This window comes from Thalia democratica, chromosome 4 (assembly GCF_965202585.1).
Source record: "Thalia democratica chromosome 4, ktThaDemo2.hap1.1, whole genome shotgun sequence".
Taxonomy (NCBI): domain Eukaryota; kingdom Metazoa; phylum Chordata; class Thaliacea; order Salpida; family Salpidae; genus Thalia; species Thalia democratica.
The window spans coordinates 37052542-37072466 of NC_139168.1; the positions used below are offsets into that span (position 1 = coordinate 37052542).

Sequence of the window (19925 nt, forward strand, 5' to 3'; positions counted from 1 at the left end):
TTTACTTTAGTTTTATTTAATTTTTTTTTTTAATTTGATTCAAAAAAAACAACTTTTAAAACTGGTTTAAGCTTTTTTAAGGTAAATCCAATCTAGAATAATTATTTACCTTTACAAAATAACCTAGTTGATCTACAAATAAAACCGTATTAAAAATTTTGCACGTAACAGAAAACATTTGTAAACTTGTTAGTTTTGTTTTCGCTCAAAAGTTACAACAATTGTTTTAAAAACAAGTTTTCTCTTGTGAATTTTTACACTTGAAAACTTTTACTAGAAAGTAAATTCATACAATTATAATTATTACAAAGGTTTTTAGGTATAATTTAGATGCTGTTTAACATTTTTTCAAATAAAACGTGTTTTATTAAGTTTTGATATACTTATTTATAATATCTGTCTATTTTAAAGTTCAAAAATTAAGATACTGCTGAAAATATTACTTTTGTTTTCTTTAACGTGACCCAATTTATTATCTAAAGAAAAGTTCTGAAAAGTTTACACTTTAAGCAGTAGTTTTTTTTTTTCTGGCTAGTATTGATTTTATAAACATAAGTAGCTTTAATTTAACAAAATTGTAGTCTTATGAAGATAAATTTTGAAAACTAATAAAAAGTTACAACAAACTTATATGTTAAACAACCCAATTGAAATATCTAACAATATTAAACTATAGTTCCAGATAAGTAATAATATAACTGTTAGCAACTAGATCATAAACTTTAAATCAACTATGACATTAAGATGCTACAGTGTTAAAAGTTAAATACAAATAGTGTTTAATGAAAATTTTGCAGTTATTTTAGAATTTATAAAATGCAAAACCAAAGTTATTATCAAATTTAATTATAAATCTTAAGTTTAGAACTTTTATTTTTTTTTAATTATGTTAAAAATTTAATAGCTTTCGTTGGAACATTATGTTATAGCATTTATGACATGAAAAACAACATGATCTACAAAAATATTTGATCGAAATTTCAAAGAAAAGTAAGAAAACTACCGTACTTAACTGGTACCATGTAAAACTTGTAAGGATGTTTAACAACATAGTTGCTACTTACTTGACTTTACTTTACTTACGTTCATTTTATTATTTAATTTAATAATAAACAAAACAGCAGCCTTAGTTTAATATAATTTTTTTTCAACTTAGACTAAGTAGAGGCAATAATGTAAGTAGATAATAATTTAATTGTGTGCTAGTTTTCGTATCTAGATTACGTTTACAAAACTTTTCAAATAACTAAAAAGTATTAAAAATCAAAAGTTTTAATGAACTTTTACTTGAACAAAATTTTTATCTTTCAGAAAGACTGCTTACACAATTCCACGTTTTATGGTTTTATTTTGTGGCTGTTAGTGTTTCAAACGCTTAAAGTCATTTTATGTGTTATTTTTTCCAATTAAGAAAACATTAATAAAGAAATGTATGCTTTGTTGACATGCCTCCAGGCCTTTTTAATTCCTATTTAAAAAGCTTAATTTTCCATCTAAACTATAATCAAAAATGTTTTACACCAAGCTTGTAAAGTTGTTTTAAGACTAAATTTAAAGCTTTTTGATTATGAAGTTAGCTTAAAAATTCTTAAAAAAAGTAATTGTTATATTAGAAATGAATGTTTTAAGTTTTTGAATAAGCATCTTTCCGAAATTGAATTAAAGTGTAATATTTTCAAGATTAAGGGTTAAGATGAGCTGGACAAAAATTATCAAAGAGAATATGTAGTTTAAAATGTTAAAATATAGCTACTTAAAACTGTTGTATTTTTTTGGTGCTTAAACAATTAACGAAACGAGTTTAATTTTTCAGCGTTAAAGTGAGAAGGGGCAATTACCTCGATCTTAGAATTTTAAGCTTATATAGTTTTTAATTTAACTCTAAAAATAAAAGAAAGGTCTGCATTAGTACAGGTAAGAAATCAACTACGATTTAATAATTAAATAGTAACGTTTAACATAAATTATTTTGATACAAAACAAACAGAATGAGGTGCATTTCTTTGGTTGCCCTTTTGGTGGCAGTTGTCTTCGCTCAAGAAGTCCCACGTTAGTATTCAATAAAAAACTTTTGTTTCAACATATAAAAAATAAATAATCTTTTTTTTTTCATAGCACCACCAGTACCCGAGTCCGCTTGCGTACTCACTGGAGACCTTCAGTTCGTCATTGACTCTTCATCGTCTATTGGTACAGAAAACTTCGCCCTTGTCAAAGACTTCGTCTACGAAGTAAGAAACTAATGTTTTATCTCTTCTCAATTTTGAACATAACTTAAAAGCAATTTAGTGAGATATTCATATTTTGTTGAACATTTTTGTTCAATGAATGACTTCTACAGTTTCCTAAAAAGTGATGTGACTAACCACACTAAACAGGTTGTCTCGAACCTTGATGTCGGAAAAGACGCTGTTCGTGTTGGTTTGTCCAGGTACAACTCTTGGGTCGATCACAGGTTCTTTTTGAACACCATGACCGATAAGGACGCCGTCTTGGAAGAAATCCAAAACTGTCCTTACTACGGACGTGGCACAAAAACTGCCCAAGCTCTGTCCGAAGTTGCCGCTCACGCACTTCAGCCATACAACGGATACAGAGGACATCCCACCGCAGTTGTTGTAATCACTGACGGAAGAAGCCAAGATTCTGCTGGTCTTGCTGCTGCAGCTAAAGCAATTAAAGGTAGTCTAAAACGTGATTTTTTTGTACAAATAGTCTTTAGAATCCTATAATAAACTAAAAATAACAATATTGCTCTACTCATGGTTTTATAACACTTTTTAACAGTTTGATTATAATAACATTGCTTTAAAACTTTACTACTATCCTAATTTACAGCTAAAGCTACTCGCGTCATTGCCATCGGTATTGGACCTAATGTTGTCGGTGATGAATTAGTCACCATTGCCTCTCAACCCAGTGACACCAACGTCTACATGACCCCATCTTTCGAAGAGCTTTCCGGTGTTGTCGGAGAAATCCTCGAAAAGGTAACATCATCAATTTGTTTATAACTGATTTAGTAATCGAAGTTGAAAAAATAATTTATACTTTGTTTTTGTTTGACAATAAGTTTGTATTTTCAATTTAGCTATTTATTACTTATTTATGTTTCTGGTTTTTAATTGATAAACTTTTAAGGTTTGTGAAATTGAAGACGATGTCAATGAGTGTGCTGTCGGAAACGGAGGTTGCCAAGTTGAATGCGTTAACACTCTGGGCGCCTACTACTGCGATTGCCCCGCTGGATATGTTCTTAGCGGAAGCACTGAATGTCAAGATGTTGACGAGTGCTTGGAAGAAAACGGTGGATGTGAAGGTGGTTGCGAAAACAGCATTGGAAGCTACACCTGTACTTGCCCCGAAGGACTTGTTCTCGGAAACGATGGACTTTCATGTGGTTAGTAAAAGTTTACAAAAAAAACTATTTAAGATAACTTTGTTTTAGAAATTAATTCCTTTTACAGTTGAAGATAGCTGCTTCGGAAACGATGCATGCGCTCACACTTGCCAGAACGTCGAAGGCGGAGAATTTGTCTGCGTTTGCGACGCTGGATACGAACTTGCTGAAGATCTCGTCAGCTGCGTAGGTTAGAAAAAATAAACTATTCACTCCGTCATAAAATGAATTATTTAATGACAAACATGTTTTCTGTGTCATTTTTATAGAACTTAATGGGAATACTATAAAAAGTGATAGTTTATGAAACTTACTTTTTATATCCACAAGTTTTGTTCTTTTTTAATCGTAACAAACTTATGTTTTTTATAGATAGCTGAAATTTATTTGTTTTGTAAAAGTTTGTCTTAAAGTAAAAACACTTCGCTGGCCAGATATTTTTGTTGGCGGGTGTAACGTGACTTACCCTTAACTTAAAGCTATTAAAAAGTAACAAAATACATTTTTGAGAAAAAAGCATGTGGTAAGCGTTGAAATAAAAAATATATTTGTTTAAGCGTAAATATAAGACCTAAATTATATATTTAAATGACTGCTTTAAATTACTTAAAATATTTTTTACCAACAATAAACGAGACAAGCCTTGTACAAAATTCAATTTTTAAATACTTTTTTACTAATAAACTTTTTAACTCTAATTGAACAAATTTTAAAAGCATTTGAAACTTTAATTGCTATAACTTTTAACCATAATTTTCAAGCTTTAAAAACAAACTTTTCAAAACTTGTGGTAACTTATTAAATTATGTATCTTAACATAACGTATCACGATTTGGTTTTGCGGGTAGAAACACACCTAGATATACTATAGGTGTATCAAAGTTTTATAACCACTTTAAAAGTTTAGCGGTTTGTAAGTACATAAATTAGAGGCCACTAAATACTGCGGTCGATAAACAGAAACCACGTATATGTCTTTAGGCAAGTTTACACGTGAGCCGAAAACGACAACATTTTGATAAAAACTTTTTAACTAATATGTATATAAACAACTATCTCAAAACTTATTTGTCAACTACTTCTTAGGATAGTTTTAACAAAATATAAAATAGATATTGACGAATGCTTGGAAGGAACATCGGGTTGCCAACACGGATGTAACAACACCGTTGGAGGATTTTTGTGCTCATGTCCCGAAGGTCAAGGACTTCGTGATGATGGTCTTACTTGTGGTACCATTTGCTACACTTGCGAAAATGTCCTTTCCAACGACGAATGCAATGAAGCCGTTATCTGCTCGGATTTGGAGGTAAAAAGAAAGCAGTGTGAAATTTATTTTATGACGTTGAGTTATGTTATAGGAAACTTTTAAGATTTAACTGTATATACTTAATGATAAAATAAAAATAAAATGGAATAACATAAAACAAACGTTTAAACCATACACAATTAGCATTATTATTAAAATATTTTTATTTTACCGCGTGTTAAAGAATAATAAAATTTCAGACTGCCTGCCAAACTAAGACTCGTCTTGTCGATGGCCTTCTTTACATCACCAAAAGATGCAAACAGCCTGAAGCTTGCTCAAACAACCAAATCCAAAACCCCCGTGATGCTGTTGATATCAAGCAATGTCAACTCGAAGGAGAGGTATCTGTTTGCAGGTGCTGTTGCTTTGAATCATACTGTAACTCCGCTGGTGACTGTGAAGATGCTGACAATGGTGTAAGATGCCCATCTACTGACACTCTTGTTCCACCTAACGGAGGAAGTCTTGAATGCTCAGGAAATGCTGTAAGTATAATTTTTAGTTATATCAAGTAATAACTTTTATTTATCTAAATCTCTTGTATAAATGTACAGATCGGTGATTCATGCGCCATTGTTTGCCCTGCCGGATACGAACCTGCAAACGGAAACGATCAAGTTTTCTGTAACTTGAAACCAAGATCTTTGGAAGGTGCTTGGGTTGGAGAAATCTCACCTTGTGTTGACATCAATGAGTGTCTTGACAACAACGGAGGTTGTTCTCACGACTGCGTTAACTTAAACGGAACATACGAGTGCAGATGTCCCAATGAAAACCCATGTCAGTTCCAAGTATTCGATCTTTTGTTCGTTGTTGACTCATCTAGTTCAATCGGACCTGACAACTGGGCTACTATGGTCAACTGGCTTAACACCGCCGCATCCCTCTTTACCGTCGGACAAGATTTCACAAGGGTAAGTACTTTTTTTTAGGGAAATACTGTTTAAAATCAAACAGTTTGTTTTTGTAGATTGCTATGGTAACTTACAACAACGACCAAGTTGCAAGAATGTTCTTCAACGAAATTGACAGCATCGAAGATTTCCAAAAAGGTCTTGATGTTAGTTTAAGTGAACATACTAAGCCTTAAAAGTTTTAAAAAGATCATTTTAAATGTTGAAAATACAACACATTAAAAACAGGCTATTGTCTATGAAGGACGTGGTACTAGAACAGCTTCCGCTATCAGGTTCTCTGCCGCTGAAATGCTGTCAGCTGCTTCTGGACGTCGTGCTTTCGCACCATTGGCAACTGTAGTAATTACTGATGGAAGAGCTTCTGATAAGAGATTTATGGATGAAGCCCTTGCACAATTGGTTGCTGCTGGATCCGTCAACTTTGCCATTGGTGTTTGTAAGTAGCCTAAATTCACGTTTTATACTAGGGAATAGGCTTCTATAACCGAATATTATCATTGCAGCTGAAAACTCTAACGAAAAGGAATTGTTGAAAATTGCTGGAGGAGTCTCAGCCAGATACAGGCAAGTTGACAACTTCGATGCCCTTACCGAAGAACTTCTTAGTGATATGAGCATTTGCATTGGTGCTGAAGATCAGCATTACATGACTGTGAGTTAAAGATTTTTTTTTTGTTAAGTACCACTATATCTGTTTATTAAACTTGACGTTTTTACTAGTCTGACGGTAAAACTTGTGATGTCGATGAGTGCGCTTACGACAACGGTGGTTGCTCCGATGATTGTGCTAACACTATCGGTTCATACGTGTGCTTGTGCCCACCAGGTGAAGAAATTGTTAACGACGGTAAAACTTGCGATCTCAACGAATGTGCTGTCGGAAACGGAGGTTGCTCTGGTGATTGTGTCAACACTCTTGGTGGTTTCCACTGCTTGTGTGACAACGAGTTCCAAGTTGTAAGTATCTTTTTTCTGACAGATTACTTAATTATTTAGAGTAGTAGTCAAAATATGATTTTTATAGGATGGAGTCGATTGTGTAGACTACAATGAGTGCGCTGACGACAACGGCGGTTGCTCACATGATTGCGTCAATCTCGTAGGAAGTTTCGAATGTGTCTGCCCACCAGGACTTGCACTTGACACTGACGGTCTCACTTGCGTTGCTGATAGCTGCTTTGGACGTGACCATCCTGAACTCTGTGAGCACATTTGCACCAGCATCCCCGGAGGCGACTACGTCTGCTCATGCCAAGACGGTTACGAACTTAGCGAAGACATGCACAACTGTACTGAAGTCAACGAGTGCGACCGCAACAACGGTGGCTGCCAATACGATTGCATCAACTTCGAAGGAGGATTCGAGTGTGCTTGCCCAGAAGGTATGTTCTTGCACACTGATGGAAAGAGCTGTGTCATCCAATGTTACACTTGCGAAAATGTCGGATCAAACGAAGAGTGCAGCGACCTTGTTGTAAGTATTTTTGAAGTAGCTAGTTTATGTTGAGTTATTATTATTTTACTTATTGTAAATAACTTTTAGACTTGTCCACCAAGCGAGACTGCTTGCTTCGCCACTATGCGTACACGTGGATCTGAGGTTCTTATTTCTAAGGGATGCAAACAAGATCTTGCTTGTGTCAACAATCTTGTCCAAAACCCACGCGACCAAGGTGAAGGTCCATCTCAATGCAACGTGAACGGAATCCACTCAAAATGCGAATGCTGCTGCTTCACTACTGAGTGCAATGCTGACTTGTGCCCATACCCCAACGAATGTAAGAGTTTTTTTCAAAGATAAGATAAATACTAAAAAGACAAAACTCTAAGTTATAATTTTGTACAGTACCAACTTGTGCATCTTTCGTCGTTGAGAACGTTGTTTTCCGTGGTGTTGATTTGGATGGTTCAATCCTTCCAGGAGGTGTTGCTGCACTTGTCTGCCCAGAAGGGTTTGAACCCAGCTTTGGAGATGCTGGAGTTACCAAGCTTAACTGCGTCTACGACATGCTTAACGGAACATCTGCTTGGGATGGTTCATCAGAAGACTTTGACGTTTGCGTTGGTTAGTAACAAAATTATTATTAACTGTCTATATTTATGAATAAATAAATATAAAATTTGTTTGCAGATATTGACGAATGCGCTGTAGACAACGGTGGCTGCGTTGCACCAGCATCTTGTGTAAACTACCCTGGTGGTTTTGAATGTGTGTGCCCAGACTTCCCAGAAGATTACGTTCTCGTTGATGGAACTATCTGCGAAAGAGATGAGTGCGCAGATATCGACCAAGGAGGTTGTTCTCACAACTGTACTAACACCATCGGAGGATACATGTGCTATTGCCCTGGCGAGCTCAGCCTTGTTACTGACGGACTCACTTGCGGTAAGACTGCCTTATTAAAATAACTTTAATCAAAAAAATTTTCACAATGAACCAAAAGTTGTATGATTATGTGTTTAGAATAAAACGAAAATATGAAACAAAGTAAACAAATAACTTATAACTTCAGACATCGACGAATGCCGTGAAAACAACGGAGGATGTGTTGAAATTTGCATCAACACTTTGGGAGGAAACGAGTGTGGTTGTCACAACGCTGGATATGCTGTCGGTGAAGACGGTGTTACTTGTGAAGATATCGACGAGTGCTTGACCGATAACGGTGGCTGTAGCGATGTTTGCTTGAACACTGACGGAGCCTTCGAGTGCTCATGCTCAGAAGGACGCATCATGACTGATGATGGTATGACATGCCGGTAAGTGGGAATATAAATAAAGTTATCAAACCGATTAATTAAAATTAAAAAAATACCTAAACTTTTTAGTGATGATCCTTGCTTCCCTGACAACGGTGGTTGCGAACAGCTCTGCATTGTCGATGAAGAAAACACCATTTGCGCTTGTGAAAGTGGATTCACATTGAACGATGACGGAACCTGCACTGATATTGATGAATGTGCTCCAGGAGTCAACACTTGTAGCTACAACTGCACAAACACCATTGGAGGTTTCCAATGTAACTGCCCACCAGGAACTGCTTTGGATCACGATGGAATAACTTGCGGTAAGTTTAGAATTGAATTAAAAGAAGAACAATCTAAACAGGACAGTTTTTAAAATGTTACTTTTACATTCTGATAGGATTTGCATGTTTCTCATGTCACGGAGCTGCTACTAACGAAGAGTGCAATGCTGGACCTATGGAAGTATGTAGACCAGACTCACAGGCTTGTGAAAATGAAGTTCGCGTCCACCACGGAAAGAAACAAATTTTCAAGAGGTGCAAACAAGAGCATGCTTGCAGAAACAACCAGATCCAGAACCCACGTCAAGCTTTCTTACCAACACAGTGTAATGGTGACGAAGATAATGATGTATGCAGATGCTGTTGTACCAGCCATTTGTGTAATGAAGCCGAACGTGTTTGCAGCAAGAGATGCAACATCAACAAAGCCGATCTTGCTATTATCATGGACTCTTCAAGCTCTGTCAAAGTCAAGAATTTTAACACCATGAGATCTTTCGTTCAGAATCTCGTAAACGCTTTCCAGGTTGGAGTCGGAATGGTCCACGTAGCTCTTATTAGGTACATATATTCTGTTGCAATGCTTTAAATATTAAAATTAACTTTTTTTTAATTCTTAAATTTTAAAACAGGTACAACAAAAACGTCGATGTCCGTCGTACATTTGCTGACAGCCAAACTGCCAACGCAGTCATGGACGATGTTCGTCAAACTCCTTACAGAGGATCTGGAACCAGAACTGGCCAAGCCATCCAATACGCTCTTGAAAATATCTTCCAACCCGCAAACGGAATGAGACCAGAAGCTCCACAAATCTTGGTCACAATTACTGATGGAAAATCACAGGTTTGTATTTTTATCATCATTTTAAAAACAAAATAATTTTATAAGTAGACATTAAAGAATATATAATCAAGTGATCATAAACTTATAAAAACTCAAGAAGCTCAGAACGTAAATTTAGATTTGTTATAAGTTTTATTCTGTTTTTATTATATCCTATATACTAAGAGTTATTTTATTAGAAAATAGAAAGAATAATTAAATTAATGTTTAAATGATAAACCAGCAGGGTATTAAGCTTCAATTAGGACACATCTATTTTTCTTATATTTACAATACTTTCTATATTATTTGCCACTAGCTATAAGTTTTAATGAAAACTTAAGATCTATTGTTTAGTAATATAACTTCTTTTGTTCGCTTATCTCTCTATTTGAATGCTCAGTTTCGCAATCGTTTTTTATTAAATCTTATGACAATTGTCCTTCACGAACTTTTTTTGATTATAGCGTTTTTTTAATGTTTAAAACTTTTTTTAAATCTTAAGGATGATGTTCTTGCCCCAAGTGAAGCTATTCGTGCATCTGGAATTTCAACCTACGCCGTTGGTATTGGTACCACAATCGACAGATCTGAGGTTGTAAAGATATCTGGAGCCGAAGACCGTGCTTTCACCACTGCTTCTTTCGCTGCTTTGGAAACTACTGTACTCGAAAACATCCGTGTTTCTCTTTGCCAGAGTTAGTTTGTGCAAGGTCATATTTTAAAAAGTACTGAACAAAAGAAACTACTAATACATTTTTTAGACAAAGACGAATGTTTGGTTGACAATGGCGGTTGTTCTCATACTTGTACTGACACTGACGGTTCATACATGTGTTCATGCCCAGAAGATTTCGTTCTTAGTGGAGATCTCCGTACTTGCGTCTCAATCGCCGGTAAGATTTGTTACTATAATTAAAGTTAAAAAATCACTTAGTGATTAAAGATTATATAACAATGATTACTGAAATGAAAAAAATACAGATATACCATTAAGATAAGTTATATTTCAATTTTTATTTTCAGAAAACCCTGATCAAGTTGATAATGTTGATGAGTGTGCCGATGACAACGGTGGCTGTACTCACACTTGTCAAGATACTGAAGAAGCATACGAATGCTTGTGTCCTGATAACATGTACTTGGAAGCCGACAACAAAACTTGCGCAAGTATGTAGACCTTCTTATTTTTTAATATATTAGACTATTGTCATTAACTGTTTTAAATTTCCAAGGCATCGACGACTGTGCTAGCAGCCCATGTGAACAGCAATGTGTCGACACTTTAAGTGGATACTTCTGTGAATGCGGTGCCGGATTTGTCCTTAATGCCGATGGATCTACTTGCTCCGCACGCACAACTGCTGTAGGCTGTGGTGCCGGATTCTCTCCTCTTGGACAAACTTGTGTTGCTGTTGTAGATGTTGCCACTTCTTTCGCTGACGCTGCAGCCGCTTGTACTGGTTTGGGAGCACGTTTGATGGCTGTCAATGACCTTGGAACTGCTATTTTGGTCGGACGCGTTGCTGCCGGAGCTTGGGTTGGTTCATCAAGCGAACTTGAAGCTGGAGTATTTGTCAACTCTGACGGAAGTGTTAATGCTTTGGACAACTGGGCTGATGGTTCACCTGGAGATTTCAACAAGTGCGTGTATGTTGATGCAAACGGAAAGTTCAACACTGATAATTGTCTTTTCCGTAGACAAGCTGTCTGTGAAAAAGGTTTGCAACTTGTTAAAGCGAATAAAGTTATAAATTATTGAACTAAATTATTATTTTTTAAATAGCTCGTGCCGGTGGAGAAATTGCCTTCCTCAGTACCTGGCCAAATGGTGCTCAAGCTAGAGCTTCTTGGGTCACCGGATCACCATTCTTGAAGGTTTCAATACCTACCATGATCAAGAGCGTATCTGTAAGTTTTTAAACACACTATAATTAAACATAAAAAGTTATGTTTCGAACTTATTATTAATTTTTTGCAGTCATGGTTCTGTACTGTTGTGAGAAACGAAGGTAGCGCAGTGATCTTCTCTCAGAGCGATCTCGAGCGTGTATCTGGAAATGGATACTGCGAATTCGTTTTCGAAGGAAAAGAACAAGTACCAGTTGGTAGCTGCGTAGTAGAAGCATTGAAAGATAGTAATAGTAATGGTGATTATGATGCTTATGATAATTATTAAACTAAAAGCATTACAAGATTATAAGCATCATTAGTAATCTCTCTTACGTTAACAATTTTGGAACGGTCTCACCACTATGCATTGTTTAAATATTTTGTGTATTTAACTCCATGTATAGCTAATTACCACATCTTTTTTTATTAATTTAATTTTACTGCAAATAAAATGTTCAAACTTGTGAACAAAAAAAATCAGTTGTTTCTTTTTTTTATTAGTTAATTAATAGTAAAATTAAAATTGTCTATTCCTAACTAGAAGCAATTTTTTGTTATATAAACAGGTAAATACTAGAAAACATATTTAAGAATACATAAGTTAGCAATTTAAGTTAAGTATATAACTACACCGTTATCTATTAAATTACCAGTTTGAATATGTTTTGCTTTTAAAACTGATAAATTACTGGAGTGTTTGAAATTGCCTATTTCATCTTATTCATATATTAAAGTTGTTCTACCATTATCTCAAGCGTTAGGAAAACAGTTCACTTCAATAAGTATTACTAAGTTTTGTTTTAATCTTTTTTATTTTATTTTACTTATTTTATTTTGTAAACAACTGATAATTATCGACTTTGAAAATGTTGAACAACAGTAAGTTCAAATCATATAACAAAAACGCGTGTCAATACTTCATAAAATAACTGTTGGTCACTAAAAATTACGTTTTTTAAACAACAAGTGTTCTGTTTGCTAATAATAAATTTCAAACAAAAATTAATATAACTATTAAGCTAAGCTATGAAAAACTGTTCAGTTTTACTTTGATTTGGTAAAAATATTAAGTAACGATAAAACATAAAAACATTTGCATTACAAAATTTTAGCGTGTTTCATACTTACAGAAGTTAACTAGACATACGTTGAAACATAAAAAAATGTACTTTTTGGAGGAATAATTAAAACAACTTAAAAAAAAAAATTTTTAATCACATGACGTGCGAGAAAGTTTCTGAGTACGAAGTTTAATATCTTCAAATGTAATATGTTCAGTTTTTTCTTGTTTCTCCTTAAAGATTATTATTGAATTAAAATGTTTTAAATTAATAATTGTCGGTCTTTAAAAAAAAAAAGCAACAACTACTTTGATTATTAGTACAATTAAATAGAAGCATACCACCAAAATATATTTTACAAAAAAAAGCATTTTTCATGTTTTTCAAAGATTCGTTATACTTTACTACGTATTACTTTTCTTTTTAATAATTCAAGTCTATTCATATAAGAAAAACTTTGTAAATAAGCAGCTGTGTAAAGACTGGTGTAACCAAAGGTTATAAAATAGAATCTTATTTTTTTGCAATATTATAAACTCTTTAGTTTTTAGTAGAAATTAAGAGATATTTAAATTGGAATTGTTCCACTTGTAAATACACCTTTAAGCTGTAGCTTAAACATTTTCGTAATGAATTCTACTGATTGGCGATCAAAGGCGTTTCAGGTGTAAACACTTAAAAGACATTGTTAGCTTATAGATTTTCAGCAGATTTTATGATTATAAATGTTTATACTTTTTGTTTTAAGTGTAACTACTAAAGTTATAAACTTAGGTTTAAATGGATAATTAAAAATATTGTATGTACAAGAACTGTGATGTAAAAAAATGTTTGATTCAATTAGCTATCTTCAGTTATAAATGAATTCTTGAAATTGAAGCAAAGATATATGTAGATATTTAGGCTAAACTGAATTTACAAGATATATTTAAAAACAATTTAAAAACATAAAACTTATTTAACTTTAACTTGAAAAATATGTTAAATTTTACATTAAGGTTTAAGTAGTACTAAAAACATCTTTTAAGTATTTAAAAATATTAATCAAAAAGACTTACAAACTAGGTCTCGAAAATTTGTAAGTAAAAATATATAGTTGTTTGTCTTAACTAAAAAGATTGCTCAATTTACTGAAATGTGAAGAGCTTATTTAAATAAAGATTAATTAAAATAAATTAAAAATTTTATTCACAACCAGGTTTCGGTGACAAAAAATTGCGACATCTTCAAGTTAAATTAAATACTAAACTAAGTAAAACAAACACATGGATTCCTAATTATGTTTTCAGCAAACTAAACTTTAACAAATTAAACTCATAACTGTATTTATGTATTTAAAAATAATATTTTAAAGGTTACCACGTAACTATAAATTTTACTAAAAATCCAATAGTATTAGAGCGTTTCAAATTTTAATGTTTTTCATATTGTTTTTATATTTAAATACATAACTTAAGATAGACATAGATTTTTAATTACCACACAATATTCATTACAGTTTTCTAAGTTTACATGTTTAAACTTTTAAAGTGGGGCAGCAACCAAGTTATTAATTCCTTTACTTTAATGGAGTTTTTCTGTCAGCGTTTGCTATTACCATTTTCTCACAGATAGAAACAAAACAAAAGTATTTTTTGTCTTGTTTATATTCCCAATGTGGTGTTGAATGGTTACATGACAATTCAAATTCGGACAACTCAAGTACCGACAGTTAAAATTTTTGAAAAAATATAAAAAAAACTACAACTTAAAAAGTAAAATGAATTTGAAAAAAAATAAAAATGCGTATGTGGATCTTATTGATATCTACAAGCCACTGTTATCTTTTTTGAGAAATCAAAAAAAAATTCAAAGATATTTTGAAATTACTAAAAATAACTATATCTTTTATTCAATTAAAGCCATATCTCAAAAAATATTTATATTTTTTGCAAAAAGAAAAAAATGGTCTGTAGATATTTATACGATTTAAATATACATTTTTTATTTTAGACAGATATAAATTACTTTTTTTATTTTTAGCCGTTTCAATTTTTTATTAATAATTTGAATTGTCCGAATTTGAATAGTCGTGAACCCGTGTGGAATACACCAGTCCAGTTAATATTGTAATTAAAGAAACACACTAAAAGTTTTTTTGTACATTTTACGCATGTCATTTACAAAAAATGCATACAAATACTATGTTGAGCTTTTTAAAAGTTAAACATTTGAAAATGGATAAAATAATTAAAGGAACTAAACAACTGTGTTAAAAAAGTTAATCTTAAATAACAACTAAATTTTATAATTTTTATGCTTAGGAACTACTGAACTCGATACTTTTCAGGTTAGTTTCAAATTAAACCTTTTAAAAACGAATAACTTAAGGGTCTGCAAACTATGGTCTGCAGGCCGGATCGCTTAAGTATAACTTTCTGGTCTGCGATTTGTTAAAGAGTCAATGCACAAGAGCGTAAACTGTTTTATTTTACCTAACAAAGGTTTTTAAAATGACAGTAACATAATCATGAGTAAGCAATAAAGAGTATTTAATAGTTATTTCGTTAAAATTTTTTGATTTTAACTTTATTTTTTAAGTTTTTTGTATGAAAAATATGGTATACTGTCAAAATCCACCCGCGTTCAAAATCCACCTGCGTTCAAAATCCACCCAATTTATTTTTTATATTTTCGTTATTTATTAATCTATTTTATATACTTTTTGCATTTTTTTATTTATTTTTTCATTTATCACTATCACTGTTTCCCCTAACCCTTAACCTCGATCGCTAAGCGGTTCTCGAATTTGACTGGGTGGATTTTGATCGGATGGATTTTTAACGAGTCCCGAAAAATATACAGTTTATTGAACGACAAAAAGACGCTCAAAATGTTTGGTTCAAGAAGCTGGTGCACGAAGAACCTTTCGGTTATCGAGTCGCACACCACTTGGATACAGTTTAACGTCTCTTGTCCAGGATTAATGTATAATGAAAAATAAAAACAAGACTATACGCGCAAATGTATTCTAAGTTCCTTGTTATAAAACACTGCAGCTCTAGCAAAATGGTTAAAATTTATAAAAATCAAGCAGTAACAAATACAATGAGCATATAAAAGTTATACATAACAACAGCTTTAGAGTACAAACATTTCTATACCACAGTTACAATATTTACTCATGTGTTTTAAAATTGTATCCTTTTGACAGAAAACATTTTCAACGTTAAAGAGGTTTGAAAATACAGCTTAACTTATATGTAACTTTATGTTTTTAACTTAGTTTGCCACTTTTTTGACCAAATTTTATGTACTTAGACGCAGTTGATAACTGAAAAATTTTGGTTTGATAAATATCTTGTGGTTTTCGTAAAGAAACTATACAGAAAGTATTTTGGTGTGAGCTGTAAGTTTTGTGGATTGAAATTCGTTAGTTGTAAAGTAATTATTCATAAAAACTAACCTAATAAAATAAATTATGTATGCATATTGTGAAAATATCCGCGTAGTAAAGTTTTCTAATAACGCAAAACATTTTCTAAGCTTTTTACTGACTTAATTTGTTTTTGAATTATACTTAATTAAACTAAAACCTTATTTTCTTTATTTTTTATTTGTTTGAACAAATTGAGACTTAACAACAAAGTTAAATATAGTAGTTGATTTTTATCTATACCTTAATGAAAGTACTTTTAATAAATCCTAACATAACAGTTTTTAGTCTACTTGTAATAAAAGCATAATCTATATATTATAGAGAGACTAATAACTCTGGAATGGGATAAATACGCACAACAACGTCACTTTTACACGGAAGACACTTTTGAATAACGTTGCACGGATAATTTCTGTAAAAAATAGACAAAGTTAGTAAAATAAGACCAGAAATTTTATTAGAACTCATTCTAAAATTAGCCGAAGTAAAAATTTAATAAAATAAAGACAAACTTAACTTTAAAAAATCGAGTTAAAACTTAACTATAAATAATAAAGTTAATCGTTAAGGAAAGTTCACATGCTTTTAAGTCTTATGTCAACTTTTTTTTGAATTTTTGTCTTCTTGTTTTTTTCGTTTACTACCAGCTACAAGTGACTATTATGTTTTATGTGCTGTGAAAGGTAATGTTTTTTTTTTCACAGGAGATCAAGGTGTCGTTTTAATTTTTCAAAGTTATTTAACTGGTGACATTTAAACTTTTTTTCTAATTAACTTTTAATATAAATAAAAAATCTTAAGCTATACTTTTTAAAGATTTCAAGTTTAAGAACTCTCACTTACTGAAAAAGGAGACCAAATAACATATGTATCCTACTTTTATAAACTTCTTTGAAAAAATGCTAACTTAATAAATAAAAATATTTTACAATGTATATGATTTCAAAGATGACACTGACTTAATATTTTTAAACATTGAAACAAAGTACAGAAACGCACTACAGAGCAAATCGAGACATCCAAATTTTAAAAAATAATAATGTTCTTTTTTTTTATATCTATTCTAGAGTATTACTTTAACGTTTTATTTTTATAATAAAATGCGTGCCGTAACTCGTGCATCAGCTAGATAGTTCTTAACCTAAAGAATTATGGTTGTACGCTATTATTTACATAAAAATAAAGAATAACTTGAATTTTTTTTAAAGTTATTATACTTTTGAAATGTTAAGCAACGAGTATTTTTATAAACAAAAAGTTGAAATATAATTTAGTTTAAAACTAGTTTTTAATTTGCTTAAAAGTTACAAGACTTTTTTTGCATCTAAAAGAGTGTTTAGAATTTTCTTATATAAAACTACACTGAATATGTAAAAACATGTACTCAGTTTACAACTTTACGAAACGTATTAAGTAATTAATTTGATCAAAACGCCTTTAATAAAAAAATTTACTTTATTTTAATTTCTACTTTTTTTAAAAGTAATTAAAAACTTATAAGTGATTTAAAAGAAAGCCAAACCTAATAGGTTTTATTTTGTTAAGTTAGTCCATTATTATTTTCTAACTATTGTTGTTTAGTTTGAACAAAATTAAATGTATTAGAAGTTTATATAAACTTTTATTTTATTTTTTTGTATCCACAAAACATAAAGCAAAGTATTTTAATTATATACAAAAATATAATAGTTTTCGAAAGTTTTAACATAATACATGTTTAAAACTACTTTAGCAAAATATTGTCTTAGAATTTAAAAATTTATCCAAACAGTTTAATTTTTTACAGAAATAAATTCAGTTTTTTATGTAAAAAAAAAATACATCCATTATATGCAAAAGTGTCACTGGTTCAAAAGGAATGCCGTCAAAAACTCCTCCTTTAGTAATAATGATGACATTTGCAAAAGTGACGTCTTGCATTTCTGACCCAATCACAGTAAAGTACGTACCCCGATTATTGTTCCAGTGCGTTCTTTATGTTATTCTATATTTTAGTTTTGAGCGTATCAGTGTCAATAGATATTTTTTTAAACTATTAAAAAAACAAATTACTAAATACTTAAAGAAAATTTTAAATCTTAATTCAACAATAAATTGTTTCATTAGAATTGAAATTACACCAAAGTCTGACGTACAAAATACATTTTCACTAACAGCACACAAGAGATTATATAAATTTAAACCGGTAACTAAACAGATAATGAATTGAAAAGAAAAAGTTTGTAAAAAAGTGAGTGAGAAAACAACACCAAAAAACGAGCGAACTTTCCTCCATGAAAATTTTTTAATGAACCATATAATTAACTAATAACTTTGATTTATAAAATTAATTTTAATAAAAATTTTTGTTGACTTTTTCTTAGGCTTATTTCATTTATAATGAAGTTCTGTATAAGGTTTAATATAATTAGATCTAAATGAGTTTAATAAAAGGTTTGATATAATTTAACTCAGTTCTATTTCAATTTAATAAAAGCCACCCGTACTAAAATGACGATGTCCAAAAGGGGTAGGTGTCAACATGCATAAAGGGTCACTTTTGCACGGGTTAAAACAATAATTTTTCTATCACTGTTACCACTGACCCTTGGTCGGTATTTTTTTTTTTTTTGACTTATTTAATTTCTATAATTTTCATTTTTCTTTATTTATTCAATTTTTTACTCTCATGCAGAATGACCCTTCGTTCAAAAGTGACGCCGTGAAAAATTACACTCCTTGCATATCTCTCACTTACACAAGTTAAAAAGTGCTGAAACAACTGTAAAAACTTTGATTTCTTTAATGTGCAATATACTACTTAAATTGTTTAAAACTATTGCACGATACGATTTTATAAAAGTACTTATCGCTTCACTACTTTGCATTTTCCAGCAAAGCTCAATTTTATTTAGTAGTTGTTCTTTGAGCAAAATAAACAAATACTTGTATATTAATTTTTATATCAGGAAACGTAACGTTTATAGTTCCATAATAACTTTAAAAACATTTTGAATTCTAAATTTAAAATTTTAAATGTAGTTCTATAAAGTTATGATAGTATGTGTGAATAAACCTAACATGTTAAAATTCGAACACCTATTTAAAAATATTAGGAAAAATGTCTAGGCAGACTAATTATTCAGACTTAAAATCGTTAGCTTGTAATATTTTATTTCTAAAAGAACTTTTGGTATTTTATTAAACAAAAATAAAACAAAAGTAAATAAAACAATTTTAAGAACTTTTTTTTTGCATATTGTTTTTTACTTTTTTTGCATATCTTATACACTAGCATTCTTTATTTTTAAACTACTTAATTTAGCTAGGATAGGTTTTTTTTTTATTAAGCTAAAAAATAAGCATAACTTAACTGTTTAAGTCTTTTAGTTTAAAAAATAATCTAGGTCTTTAAATTTTAGTAAAATAACTGTCTAAATTGTCATATAATGTATAAGTACAAAAAAAAAAATTGATAAAATAAAATATTAAGAAAAGATAAAAGTTTTTTGATAATCAAAGCTTCTGACAATACTTCTAATCTTTGGTATTTAAGAAAAAGAAAAACAAAAACTAGCTTCTAAATTTTTAGCATCTTAAGTATAAAAGCTTAACTTCAGTTACTTAAAAATGGGTTTACAATTAAAGCAAAGACTATATGTAAAACAAAGATCATAAATGCTTAAATTATGCATGAAATATTACTTCTTAAACAAACCAGTGTGCTTTATTTTTAACTGAGACATAAAAGATTTACAAGATTGACCAACAAGCTAAAAAAACTTCAAGTAATTAATAATGTATTTAATAAGTGTTAACTTGTTGTTTACAACTTTTGATGCCTTACAGTTAGGTTAGCTAATTTAAAATTGTATAACTTTTTGTACAAGTGTTACAATTGTTGATTTTTAAAATAAAGTTTTATTTTATACCAAATCAAAATAGTTTTGATTTAGGACTTCTTTGTATTGTACAATTTATAATAGTAAGTAATGTTTGTTTATTACTTTAATTTTAGTAGGTAATGCTAAAAATGCAATGCATATTTCTTTTTAGTTTGAATTTTTTGCCTAATGTAGTACTATTTTTAT

The 19925-nt window shown here is 31.0% G+C and overlaps 1 protein-coding gene across 1 annotated transcript; it reads left to right on the top strand.

The window, feature by feature from the left end:
- The first annotated feature begins 1811 nt into the window (after positions 1–1811).
- Positions 1812–11847, top strand: LOC145834614 (uncharacterized). The gene is made up of 28 exons (XM_082942086.1): positions 1812–1914; positions 1988–2049; positions 2116–2231; positions 2379–2682; positions 2839–2990; positions 3142–3400; positions 3468–3590; positions 4513–4709; positions 4910–5197; positions 5267–5626; positions 5683–5772; positions 5855–6065; positions 6133–6281; positions 6350–6586; positions 6654–7103; positions 7173–7407; positions 7476–7694; positions 7761–8015; positions 8143–8389; positions 8459–8697; positions 8775–9219; positions 9291–9504; positions 9989–10181; positions 10248–10379; positions 10510–10653; positions 10719–11204; positions 11270–11394; positions 11465–11847. The coding sequence occupies exons 2-28, from the start codon at positions 1989–1991 to the stop codon at positions 11660–11662; spliced, it is 6129 nt and encodes a 2042-aa protein (XP_082798212.1). The 5' UTR covers positions 1812–1914; position 1988; the 3' UTR covers positions 11663–11847.
- Positions 11848–19925: the final 8078 nt, after the last annotated feature.

Coding starts and splice junctions, on each gene's coding strand:
- LOC145834614 (XM_082942086.1), top strand. CDS start 1,989: ATGAGGTGCATTTCTTTGGTTGCCCTTTTGGTGGCAGTTGTCTTCGCT. Junction 2,683..2,838: donor TGCAGCTAAAGCAATTAAAG/GTAGTCTAAAAC, acceptor CCTAATTTACAG/CTAAAGCTACTCGCGTCATT. Junction 10,380..10,509: donor TACTTGCGTCTCAATCGCCG/GTAAGATTTGTT, acceptor TTTTATTTTCAG/AAAACCCTGATCAAGTTGAT.